This window comes from Anas platyrhynchos, chromosome 2, assembly GCF_047663525.1.
Source record: "Anas platyrhynchos isolate ZD024472 breed Pekin duck chromosome 2, IASCAAS_PekinDuck_T2T, whole genome shotgun sequence".
NCBI lineage: Eukaryota > Metazoa > Chordata > Aves > Anseriformes > Anatidae > Anas > Anas platyrhynchos.
The window spans coordinates 44,912,814-44,926,612 of record NC_092588.1 but is presented as its reverse complement, the minus strand read 5'-3'; the positions used below and the strand labels follow the sequence as shown (position 1 = coordinate 44,926,612).

At 40.9% G+C, this 13,799-nt stretch overlaps 1 protein-coding gene across 3 annotated transcripts in view; it reads left to right on the top strand.

Annotated features, from left to right (window-relative positions):
- KLHL14 (kelch like family member 14) overlaps nucleotides 1-13,799 on the top strand; it is a 64,046-nt gene that overhangs the window by 36,050 nt on the left and 14,197 nt on the right. For all 3 annotated transcript variants that reach the window (XM_027452170.3, XM_027452169.3, XM_027452171.3), the window contains exon 4: nucleotides 9,300-9,389. In XM_027452170.3, the coding sequence (XP_027307971.1) occupies nucleotides 9,300-9,389 (90 nt within the window). The remainder of the gene's footprint in view (nucleotides 1-9,299; nucleotides 9,390-13,799) is intronic.

The window sequence follows — 13,799 nt, the reverse complement described above, 5'->3', positions numbered from 1 at the left end:
AGCCTCTCATGATGGTAGTCAGTAACTTGACTGCCCCACATCTCCTCAGCATGTATGTAGGCCTGAAGGTGAAATTGCCTGCTCAGTGTATGCTGAGAAACAGGTGCATCATATAGGCTGGTTTTGTAGATCTTCTGTACACACCTCTGGTTTCTGATTTGAGGCTGTTACCAATGACAGTAGATGGATGCTATATGCCCTGGGAACCAGACAGTGCAAGCAACACAAGTTTTCCCCGAGAGTTGCTGACAGCAGAGGAGGGTTTGGAGTCCAGGATCGGGGACTCTGTCTCAGTACCTGCAGCTGTGTTTGCAGATACGCCATCTCTTCTTTTGGTCCTGGTCCCTTTTGCCACATGCCCTCCAACCTGCCTTCACCCTTCCCTTTCTGTTCTTTTCAATTTCATTCATTTCTTGAGTTTCATCTCAGTCTCTGCCAGCACCTAGTCCAAGCCATGATTATCAGCGACTGAGTCCTGGTTTCATTCCTGCAGTCTCTGTGTCTCAGTCCATTCTTCCCTTCACCAGACTAACTAAAAATCATAGCTTTATGAACAAGTTTGCAAAATGAGCTTCTTCAACAAGGAATGTAAGCCACATGAGGATCCTTAGCTATGTATTTTTCAAGTATTTGTGATTAATCACAGCAAATGACTTTAATTTACTATACTGTGTGTGTCCAATCCTGCAGTCCCAGCATGGTCAGTGATTTAAATTAACCTAACCTTTTATCCTATTTGTCAACAGTCCGTGACCACGCACTAGTGTGTGATTTGTGAATTATTGGTGATTCTATGTGAACATGGTTCAGTCCATGAATTTTGACACCACTTGATTTAAATAGCAGCTACTTGTGCTGTGATATTCAGCCTTGGTATTTAATTTTAAGAAACCTTGTTTTGCTTGTTTCCTGACTGGAAGATTTCTAAATCCATACAGAGTCTTTGAGGTGACAAGGCACAATTTCTGGAATGAATGCTTATATGCAATGAATTTTTATAATCTTCATGATTAGGCATCACAACACATTTTTATAGCAGTTTTTCTGAAAATGTTAAACAGTGCTGTTATTAAAGAAAGCAAAATAAAGTTAACATAAATTTAGTCAAAATCTGTTCATGGATTTTTTCAGATATACATTCTCATTTCACATTCTCTTTTACAAAATAAGTGGACTCAGCCAATTTTATCTAAGCGAATTTGCTACCCATGTCGAATTTCCTTCTCTGAATTATCCATGGGTCTGCCATTTTGCCATCCTTTGGATCCCATCTGGGGGGAGAGGTCTAGGAGAGCAACATTTCTACCTGTTTTCTGTTGAAGAAAAGTCTTTCACATTCCCTGAAGGTGGGTTGATTCCTGTACATCATTCTATATTTAGTACAATTTAGAGTGGGCTCTTTTATCCATCCTGAACAAGAAGAATATTAAGAATTGTATTTATTTCTGTCTGACATGAAAAAGTGTCAACAGTAAGATGCTCATTTTCAGGTGTTTGAACCTGATTTTGATGGTGATGAGGATATTAGGTTCTTCCACAGCCTTGTTTTCTCATGGTGTGAGTAGGGATGTGCAGAACCAGGAGAAGGGTCTGTGCTGCAGTGCTTGCTCAGACTGGAAGACTTCTGCTTAGGGGGTACGTGTCAGGGTGCAGCAAGGGCTGGTGGATCCATGAGGACAAGCCACAACGTGAGTCCAATCCACACAGGAGACAAGGCTAAAACATCTACCTACACAGGGTCCATCCAGGACATGGGCTACCTACAGAATAGGTCTGAGGTCCATCCAGGAGACTGGAAACAAGCACTCTGACTGCGAGGCCCAGGTCAGATCTGTGTGCCCAGATCTGGGTCGAAATGGGGCTCCTCGGCCCGTGGGCAGCCATGTTGGTGGAGACCCCAGGCTGTTTTGGGCCAGTAAGTCCAATCGGTGCCCTCAACACCCTAACAGTATGTTGTCTGAGTGGCCTGCCCATTAAAGATAAACTCAGAGCATTCCTGTGAGCAGCTGGCAGGGATTCCTGAACTTTTTTTTAGGCAGCCTAGATACATTAACTTGAAGCTACATAGATGTTTCTGCTTTTGCATACTGTGCTTAGGCACGTGGGAAGTTGACAATTTCAGACTTTGCTTCAGATACCTGTAGGTATCTGACTTCCCAAAATTCTTAGCAGTGCTAACTGTGATGAGTGAAATAAAGTGTATGAAAAACACAGTGCTAATATGATAAAACAGCAGCATGCCCCTCTCCCATGTCCTCTTCTCTTAGAATAACTTCAAGATCTAGCAGAAAGAAGAAAATGTAGGGTCTTCCAGAAAATGTGTTAGAAAGTAAGTGGAGAATAGGATAGGACATACTGAGACAGAGGAGAAAATAGTGAACGATTTGACTTTTGGGACACTGGGGGCTGAGTAAGGTCTTTCTGCATGTAATGAGTTCCTTTGAAGACATAGGTCCAGCAACAGCATTGACAGGGTCCCCCTAGGAAAACACTAGGAGTGGTTGTGGTTGTTCTGAGCTTGGAACGATACCTTCAGAGGAAACTAGGAGAATGTATGTATCTCAAGGTCAGATAGAAATTGAGGCACAAACAGATGAAACCAGACACAAGCAGTTGGGCAATAAGCTACCACTCATGGTCAAGGTCTTTCTTTCTGTGGCACTGCTAGAAAAGTGAGTGCATGTCCTTGAGCAGCTATCTTGGAGTATCTGAAAGCTTCCAGTGGGACAAAATAGTATTTCTTTCTGGAGCTTTCTGGCAACTCTGCTGTGGTTTTATCCCATCAGGGACTATTCATCATTTCCTCCAGGAGGAGATTTTGTTGTGCGAAATGTCACACATGAATGTTTCATCATGAGACTATTACGATGTGACGAGATGTCATTCCCCAGTAATATATGTTGGGCTCTACTTCAGAGACCATAAATCCAGGCCTGAGTAAGTATACAGCATATTCTATTGGGGAACAACCGTCACTGAGGTAACATTGCATAACTCATTGTGGTGGACAAAAAGTGTCGCGTGATAAACTGCCTGCCGCCAGGCTGCATGAGTCAGTGAGGGGACCTGGGTGGCCACAGGCAGCCTTCAGCAGGTCGGCACGTAAGTAGGGGATAACAAAGCAAGAGGAACCGCTCATGGTTCCTAAAACTGTCATTTTTAACGTTCCTGCAGGACTGTACGTTATATCCCACCGCTCCACTTCATGACAAGAAGTGTGGTGTATTGGTTTACGTGTGCTTCTCAGATGCTGCATCGGTGGTTCAGCTGCAGGGATGTACTTCATTCCAGAGGGAGCAGAGGGGCACTGCCTCTGCAGGCATTTGGTAAATGCTGCACAGCAAGGATTGTGTACAGGAACAGTTACTAAGGTGGAGGTGCAGTATTTTCCTACTTTCTCCAGACTGTTTTGATCCGAGTAGGCAGCTTTATTTTATTATTCAAATGAAATACAAATAAATGCTTGCAGCTTTCAAAATATATGGATAAAACTTGCTCTTCCAAACGATCAAATATATGTGCTGCTGAAAACCCAGTAAACCTTTTTGCTGTAGGGTAAATTTTACTCAGTGGACGTAGACAGGTCTGTGCCCAGAACTTGCATCCAGGTAACTTTAAAACAATCTGTTTTTTTGGGAACTGTACATGATGCTACGAGCTATTCCTGATACTATGTTTGCCTGATCTGGTGCTTCAATATGAATGTAAGTGTCTTGTTTTAGATGCTCACTTAAGCAAGATTTACTCTATTAAAACCATTAAACTGAGAACCCTACTGAAGAAGCCTGGCTAGTATTATTCCAAAGAAAGTATCAAAGTTATAACCTGAAATTTGTGTGAAAAATGTTTTCATTAATGTGGAATAACTTTATAATATGAAATATCTTTGTTAATATGAAATATCATTCACTATGTTGAGAATGGTTCCAAGGGCTTCCATCTACTCAGATAACTTTTTCTTCATGCTTATGTTATCTTGAGTTGAAGGTAGGTTTGAGTAGCATTTTACCTTTGCTTACTTGCAGCCTCAGTTGGAGTAGGGGCTGTATCCTAGATGAACTAGCCTCTGCCCATTTTACCTGTGATGGTTTGAGAGCAGTTGGCTCAGAACTGGCATGGGTATGCAGAGGTTGTGAAGTGTCTAGCTGAACTGATGGAGCTCTCTATGGTACGGCTGGACCATAGCTGTTAGTTACCCTAGAAAGTGACTTTGAGGCACAGTGCTTCCTGATGCTGATGATCTTAGGATTTCTGCTTTTGGTGGCTGCTGTTGGATTGTCCCAGGCTTCCTCCGCTGAGTTAAGCTCAGACTCAAGGTTGATACTGCTGTGTTACTAGAAGAAATACTTACAACTATTTGCTTCAGAAAATACCAGTGGGTGAAAACCCGATACCTTTAAAATCGCTTCACTGAGGCTAGAATTTCATGCTTATTGTGGTCAGTCTTTCCCCACAGTTATTAAATAACCAACAATTGAAGTGAGCAATTCTCAGAGGAATTCTAGCATTTATTTATATAACCCCCTTGGTGAGTAATAACAAGTAACATGCAGTAGTAAATGTATAGACTTTGTGCAAATGATTTATGAACCAAAGACAAGGCAAACAATATCTGATACTCTGCTTACAGCAAATAATTGGACAAACTGTACTCTGGCTAACATTTTGGGGAGACGCTTGGAAATGAAATGTCTCTGCCCTGAGCAAATCAGTCTCCCAAAGTGGGTTTGTAGGTGCCTTCTGTACTGGAATGAAACGTCTTCTCATGTTACCCTGCCCGCTGAAGAGCTGTGGAAATACCCAGTTTTTAAGCAGTAGTAGTTGAATATTATGTTGCCAACAAGTTAGGCAGCTAATATTGTGGAAGGTCATTATTGTTTCCTTATATCTTCTGGTAATGACATCCTGGTCCTGCAAACACACTTCTCTTGTGTCATCTGCACAGGTCATTAGAGATGGTAAGCGTGACTTCTTGGTGTGTGCTGAGTCTTGAAGGAGCTATACTCAGCTTTGCAGTAGTTTAGAAAGAGATTTCCTGGCTTTCATCACAGTACCTCCTGTATCCCAAGCAGCTGAACATTTGAAGGCAGTGAAAAATCTATGGATTTTATTTTTTTTAACTTTGAACAGAAGAATCAAATACAGTTTCTGAAAGGAGTTTTCAGCAGAGCGGGGGAATGGCTGTGGACCGTATCACAACTTTCAGATCTCCTGGGACCAGAGCTAATCCTTCTTTCTGTCTCAAGAAACGCCGTTCCTGTACTCTCTTCTCCCCTGCTAGGTAGTGTTACAGTGAGGATAGACAGGAAAAGGTGAATTGTAGGGAGACGAGGCAATCAGTGACCCCTTGGGTAATGTAAGGAGAACAAACAGGTGCCATTTCCTAAGCGTGCAATTGTTGGCATAAACTAAATAAAAATGGATACGGCAAACTGTGCGCATTATTGTTTGTTAGCTAAGTGAGTTATGTCACTGTCCTTGCCACTCAGAAGCTGGAGGTGCCTTTGGAGCATCATCGCATCTGGCTGACCTCACAGCCGTTATGGCTGAGAGGGTTTTTTCATGGCTATAAGCTGTAGACTCTGTTTTGGAAAGTAGGTCCCGGGACATTATCTGGTGCCTTGTATGAACTAAGGTTTGGCATATGCAAGGAGTTTTTGCCCAGGAAGGCTATCCTTCTGTGCAGAATGCTGCTGTGGGAAGGGGGCTGGTGGAGACGGTGTCTTTTCTAGGAATGCTTGGACTTTTTTCTGCTCTTGGTCCAGGAAAGCACAAGTTTGTCAACTGCAGGCCTCCAGCTTTGGAAGGTGTGTGAGGGGCAGGGGCTTAGGAGAGGTGGTTTCTGCCTACTCCTGCTAATCCATGTATATCTGTCTGTCTCAAGGAATTCTCTGGCGCCTATCACCTTGGTGGCTAAGCATGTTTCTCAGATGACCATGGCTTTTTTTTCATCATTTCCTCTGTTTAATAGTCTTCTCTTCTTCTTTTTAAATCGGTCTTTAATAAAGTTGAGAATTCTTGCACAGGGTTTTATAAACATGTGTTATTAAATTTTAAATCTGTTTTGAAAGTGCCTCTATCCTACTCCCTCCTAGTAAAGTGACCTTTTTAAATGGAGGGAAGTGGGTTTAGATGACAGTCATGATAAATGCGGTCATGTTCACTCAATAAAATAAGGCCCAGTGCATTTGAGGATAAATCAGTGAAATGTACAGCCCCACCTGTCTGTCTCCATCATTCATTTCCACTGTCACTTTCACAGTGGCTGATGGATCACAGTTGCTGTAAAATTAGACAGCCTTTAATCTCATTTCATCCTGATTAGCTTCTCCTTACCCTTTCCCTCTAACTCACTGACTGACACGCTAAAAACTCACACTGGGCTGTGTCTGAGCGTGGCGTACAAACTTCTCTTCAAATACCCTTTTTGCGGGGCAGGCAGGTGTTCCACGGGCTGGGAAACGAAAAATGAGAGGATGTGATTTTCACATGATTAAAGTAAAACAGCAGACAAAGGCTCATATAAAATTAATGGAAGCAGCAATCTGGGCAGCCTGCATGATGGGCCAAATTTTGCCCGTTACACCCTGGCAAGCACAGGGAGCCTGTGAAGATTGTCACTAGGAGAAGCTGAATTTAGCATGCTCATTGCCATGTAATTTTGACTGTAGCTATGAAAAGGTAGATCCTGTACAGATGTGTGTTAATAGGGAATTATGACTTACAACAGAAGTTTTCAGGCACTTTCATTTTATAGCAGTCTTGTTCACTCCCATAGTTTTGATTGCTGTGTGTAATTCATGATTGCGAGGGACCCTGAAAATGATCAAGGGGAAAGGCTGTGCCGTTGATGACTTCACTATTTCAATGCAGAAACTGCCTCTTAGGTGCTCACGGCATTGCTCTGTCCTCTCTGCTTTGCCCAGCTCCCTCCAGCCCGTCAATGGTGGGCAGATTCATGAGACTGAGAACAGAGCTTTGCCCAAAGCTTTCTGAGAAGCAGAGGTCGTGATAACGTGATAAAGGTCTGCAGGATTTTATTGCAATCACCCTCCTTCTCAGGCCCAAATACTACCGTCCTGCCTTGGGCAAGCTTCCCTTTAGCTTCCCTGTGAGGTATGAGTGGTGGTTCAGGTCATTTGGGCTCCATCCCATATCAGTGGGAACATTGCCATCAAGTTAAGTAGGAGCCAGGATTAAGCCCTTAGTTTTTGAGGTTTAATTATCATCATAAGTGTGAGAGTCTTATTGCACAGTTCATATGCATGGGAACAGCAGAAAAGCTTAAAATATAATTTCTTCCTCTGCTGGCCCTGTTTGTGTCAATATGGAAGATAAATAAAAGTATTTGCAAAAATGGAGACACAGCATGTGGAAAATATGCATGTGTGCTGTCTGTGCACAGTTCTTTGCTAAAAGCTGTCTTTTCAAATTGGATAAGGGAAGAGCCTGGCTGTGGGTTCAACCACTGTCTTGGACCTGATTTGAAAATGTAATATAGCATTGGATTAGGTAAGAACTGAAAATGCTGCAGAGTGATCCAGGGGAACCTCTTTGTCAAAGGAGGGGTCCCAGAAGGCATCAAAGGAAGACAGCAGATTTCTTGTGGAAGACCCACGTGTATTCTGTAGTCCAAGCTTCCACATAATCAAGGGAAATTCAGTGGTCAAGAGAGATTTCAAGATGGGAAAATGTTTGCGATTAAAGACTGAGAGAAATGTTCTGTGGGGGCTTGAAGATAAAAATCTTCTTCATTCTTTGATCCCATTGTAGGAATCTGTAGGTAGTGTAAATTCTTATGCATTGCCTAGTATAGGATTACTTCCCGGTTATGTAAAGTTTACTGGTAACAAATAACTGTAATTAATGAACTTCCACTGTACCTGGCTGCTCAATTTAAGAATTGCTTCACTTACGTGACTTATAAGAGCACAGACTATGAAAATGATATTCGACCTTTACTAAAAACGAACCTTACTTATTCATCATTGCCTTGGCAAAAACTTCAGTAAGAAGCTTAAATGAGCCCACTTGATCTTTAAGAAAATGTGTCCTAAATAACAAAGCTATGCGTATTTCTTCTTATTATTATTTGCATATGCTATACTGCACAACTGCATTCTGAGAAAAATAAAAGATAATAAAACAAATGAAATGAGAGATATATCACCCAAAATAATCCAAGTGTGAGATAGGCTGCCTTTTTTTTTTTTTTTTTTTTTTTTGGCATTGGCAAAAGAGCACAAAGTAAGAGCTGGCCCTGAGTCATATTGATTTCCCACTGCACTGGTTTCCTAAGTGCTCTGTTGATCCGTGTCAAGCAATAAGTTCCCTGCCTGTACATGCACATCACCTCCCCATTTGTCCTCACCTAGATTTAAGGTGCCCATATGATGAGCTGAACAAGGACATCATTTTTCCTACTGGTGTCACTGGGCCAAAACTACTGTATGTGGTATGATAACTAATGCTGTGTAAGTTTACATTTACCATATAACATCACAATGGTGCTGTATGGCACAGCACAATAAGAAGTGCATGCTCTGTATACAAAAGCCCTTATTTTTGTGTTTTAATACTTGCAGTGGGAAATGTAAATTAAAAAATAATAGATTATTGCAACTGTGGTTGGTCTATAGTAATCCCAACACCTCCCAAAAAAAAAGGGTATTGCAAACCTAATGCCACACTTTTGATCTTTGTTAACAAAGGATTTCCTGATTAGATGAATAGAAAATGTGTGATTGTGCTGCTAATGACATTGTACAGGAAATTAAGCGTATACATTTGGAAAAGGCATTAAATCAGCAGGACCTTAATTTAAAAACTTAAAACTGTATGGAAATGCAGCTTGTTCATTGCTGTGTAATAGAAAGCTACTGAACACACTGACTCTTCTTGTGGAAACATTACCAACAGAACAAAGCTGGGCTGAGTTTTTTTTTAATGTTTCCTAGCCTGCTAGGATCCCTAGCATCTGCTTATTCTCAGGAAAATATGAGACAACTTCACCCATTTTTACAAGTTCTTTTTAGAGCAACATATATGCTGGTTGGCCTGGGGGGCACTGAAGGACTGGAATTCCAGCTTTTTTCCTCAAATACCTGCAAGGTCAAATAATGTGAAACTACTAGTAAGTGGATTTTTCTGCTGTTAATTCACTGGGTATACATGCTTGGGGTGATGCATTCCTCTGTTATTTCCTACAGATTTAATGCCAGTGTTGTGTTTTGTACCTTTGAATTTTTTTTGTGGAATCGGTGCCCTGAGCTGATAAAGAATTCTTGCTTTGCTTGCAGTTATGCCATACAACAGTGCCCATCATTGTGTTGTGGAAGTGGAAAACTTCTTGTTCGTGCTTGGAGGAGAAGACCAATGGAACCCTAATGGTAAGTATAGAATATTTAAAGGCGTAGGCAGCATCTTCCTTCCTATGTCTGTCTGTCAAGTCAGCTGATGTGGTCATTAGTAAGTGATTTTGAGGACCTGTAGCCTAATTGTTGAACTACCAAAGGCTACTTTTACATATTGATGTAATAAATATCTGGTACTTCGGCATTAACATCTCCGTCATTCATCAGCTCCCACATCCCTTGAGAAATGCCACAGGCAGCAGAACAGACTCTTTCAAGTGCATGCACCAGGCAGCAGCTGTTAAGAATTTTAACCTTCATTTCCAGTCTCCTTCCAGTCATAATATAATAATGCAATTGCAGTAGATGAATGCTTCCTTTCTGTTTTCAAACCAGATACTCGCAGCTAAAGTTGTTAATGTGTTAATTATCTAGACTGAGATTCTTAAACTGGTCCTTTTTTTAGTCTTGTGCAAGAGCTTCTCATATAGATTATCTGCTGCTACCTTCTTTGATTTGATTACTTCATAAATTTACCGCAAAGAGAAATTAAACAATTTAACAGGCTTCTGAGCAAAGCAAAAGGAGAATACCATGCCTTGCAAAATTCACAGAATTGTCAAGACATTGTTAAAAAGCTTGCACACGAAGAAAGAGTTGTAGTTGTAGCAGTCTGTGTAACAGAGATAATTATGACTGAGAAACCATAAAACAGCTTGCAGGTACACATTTTTACTTTAAAACACCAGAGGATCCAGCTGAAATTACATATACTGCATATATTTTATTGTGAATGCCCCATTTCAGCATCTGCACTAAACCAAATTATAGAAAATTGTTACATCTGTTCACTTCCTAAAACCTGAGACAAACAATCCAGTCCACCCTATAAGCATATTTCCGGTGTGGTTAAAAATATCACTAAATGTCTTAGGAGAAGAGCCTTTCAGTTCTGTTTTTTGAACCTCCTTTATATTAAGCAGGAGGTAGCATGGTATCATTAATGACAATTAGCAGTAGTAGTATCAGCCGCAGCCAGCAACTGAGGGCTCCTGTTGTGCTTGGTGGTAGGCGCATAGATAATAAGAGGCAGACCTTGTTCCAGGCAGTTTATAATTAAATAGCCATGTCATATGAAGGATAAAGGAAATAAGAAGTATAATTATCCACGATTGAAAGATGTGGAAACTGAGTCACAAGCTAACGGAGAGACGTAAGGGTTGAATACCCTGTGACCAAGACAGGACTTGAGCACAACAGTTCATGACGTGGCCTGGGCTTTAATTCTGAGGCTGCTTAGATCAGCTCCTGAGCTGAAGATGTTTGCACCAGACATCAAACAGCTTCCTTGATCTGTGAATACCAGAGCTGTGGTTTGTCTGTAGAGAAGATATGAATGAAAGAGGTAGGAGCGTTACCGATACCGATTGCTTTACAGATTGGCCCCAAGTGAAATGGATCCTACTTGTCATAAAAAGAGGACCTGAAAATCATAAACTACATTCTGTGCTGGAATAGTTCTTTCTTGAAACTGATTTGCTCTAAATCTGCAGCTACACGGAAACTACTCACACATACTCACTTATATTTCTGTAAAGGCCCTTGCCTGCTGTCCTTGCAGTAAAGAAGGGACTTCAAATGGACCTAACTGGAGCTGTTTTGCAAACACATTTCAAAGATTACAACTTGAATGAAAATGTGCCAAGTGTTTTCTTGTCAGTGAAAAGGATTATCTTTGAGATGGGGGCATGGAAGGAGCGTTACGCATTTCTTTGGGGATTGTGCTGATTCTCAAAAAGCCGAGTCGACCACAGGGTGTGCCCAGGCACACTCCGTGCTGCTCCTTTGACTTCCTGACAACCCAGAGAGCATGGGAGACATTTTTTCTCATTTTTAACATCCTCCTATGACTTTTCCTTTCCAGTCACAAGGGATTCCTGAATGAGTAAATATTGATGAGAGCAGGTTGCAGAACACTGGCATGGATTTAGGACAAACTTTCATAACCTTCAGAGCCCTTCACCTTTTTGGCATGGGTGCAGAGACTTTCTTGCAGAGAGCAGAGCAGCATCTGCTTCCTTTTCTCCCATTATCTTGATTTGCTAATCCTGATTTTTATTTGCTTCTCACATTTCCTACATTCTGACAAGTGCTTTATAACATGTGCAACCTTCCTGACTGATGAGCAAGGCAAAATAATAGATACAGTTGTCTTTTAAACTGAATTCCAAAATGAGATTGGAATAAAACCAGTTATACCAGGCAGCTTAAGGAGGTAATCAGGTCCTTTCCCTGCCATCACAGGCATCATATAGTCCCATTTTGTAAATTTTCTAAGCTCCATTTGAAAAGCAGTTGGATTTTTAGCCCCCTCTACTCCTGTTGGAAAGCTGTTACAGAATCCAATTGCTCCCAGTGACTAGGAGCCTTATTCTAATTTCCAGTAAAATGTATTCTTTGACTGTCTAAATCACCTTGTTCTCATGCCAAAACTGGCCTTTAGCTTAATAGTTTTTTCCCTCCTGGATATTTGTTCCTCTCATGTATTATATGCAGCATTTATGTCCCCTTTCAGGTTTTGTTTTGCTGGGTGCAACAAGACAAGTTCTTTGTCTCCTGCAATAAGACAACCTTTATGTTCTTCCCATCATCCTAACAGCTCTTCCTTGTGCCTGTTCTAGTCTGATTTCATCTCCCTTCCTGTGAAGTGACCAGATCTGTATCCTGTCTTCCCACCCTGTTCCCACTAACATCTTCACTTTCTACACCATGCTATACAATCTTCTACACACATATTTGTAACAAAGATGTGTATTATGCACACTATGTTGGGTCACCACAGTCCTCAGATTAGAGGTTTGTGAGACACCAATGAAGAAGCTGCCATGTAACCAATGACCTCTGAAGCCCCGAGTAACTCTGAAGATGCAGTAAATACAGCAGCATTAAAACCGTCTTATAGAAGTCCAAACTTTTGATCAATACTGACATTGCTTTGTAATCCTGATTTTTACAGTTGAAATAAGTTAATAAATGTCCTAAACAGTGATACCCAGAGCTGGTCAGTTGCCCTCTGTTTTACTGTGTATTGAATTTCTAGCTACCGATGCCAGTTCTTCTAAATTGTTGTTATAGATTAAAAGAATTCAGATACGGACCAAGAGCAAAGTCGAGCTTCTCTAAACCCAGTGCAAAGTACTCAGTTGCCCTTAGCATTTGGGGCTCTCACCCTGTGTCTTGAGATGTGTTTGAGCAGTGGTGATCATGCAGGGATTTCAGTCCTCATTAGGCACCACGCTGGATTTGGAACATGCTTACACATGGCAAAAGAATGAGTTTGTTTCCAGACAGAGTGGTTAATGGTTTCTTTCTCTGCTTTCTTGTAGAGCATGATCTTAAATTTTTATGAATACAAATTCTAGCTATATATTTTTTTTCTTCTCTCCAGTCTTGATGGTCTATTTATACATGCTGAATTAAGTGTAGAATGAAACAAGCAAAGCAAGCCAATCCAACAGAGGCTTTTCTGATGCAAAAATATTCACCTTGTACAATATCCAGTGACCATCTGTAGAACTGTGACATATGCAGTTGGGTTACTCTGCTGTCCTTTGAAGCCTCTAATTCAATTTTTTAGTCACACTTACATAAACAAAGGTTTCTTTTTCCGAGGTCCTCATCTGTTGAAGTCTCAGGTGTTACAGGAAATTGCCGTACACTCTCTTGCTTCAGTTTTCTTGCTTTGTTGTCAATCTGCATGTAAAATAAGATGAAATCTTAATATCGTGAAGACATGAATACAGTTCTTGGGCTTGACAGCATGGATAAGCTAGTTAGCTGATGTATGTTGCTCATGTTTCATATTTTAGCTAACACACTTGGAATAAGACTCTTAAGAGTGTATTCCCCCTTCGATGCACATGTGTAACTCCTCCTAACTTGCACTGAAAGTATATGGTAGAATAAGCCATCTAGTGCAAATACAGCATACCCCATGCTGATGGCTTATGCAGCTTCTGATTGTTTGCACAATGTTTTTTACTGTGTTCACCTAGAGATGAAGTGAAGAGAAAAAAAATGCACATGTTCTCCCTATGATTTTTTTACGTGACAGAAAGTGCTCTAGCCATAAAAGTACTGTAGGGAAGCCCTGTTTTGGGCAGTAATTTTGTTTAGTGCTATGATTTATTGTGGCTGTGAAAGTTCCACAGCATCTATAAGTAAATTTAAATACACATTTTCAAGATCTTATTACAGAGAGCAAGAATAATCTCTATCCGCTTTTACTGCTAACAATTGCTAATTCAAACCTTGTAGTGCCCCATTTGTTGAATTATTACTGTACACATAGCGTAATCATACATTGTTGTAAAAGGGGGAACCCTTCATAAAAGCTGTCAACTTGTGAAATATATGTAATATATATTACAATCATGATGTTAAATA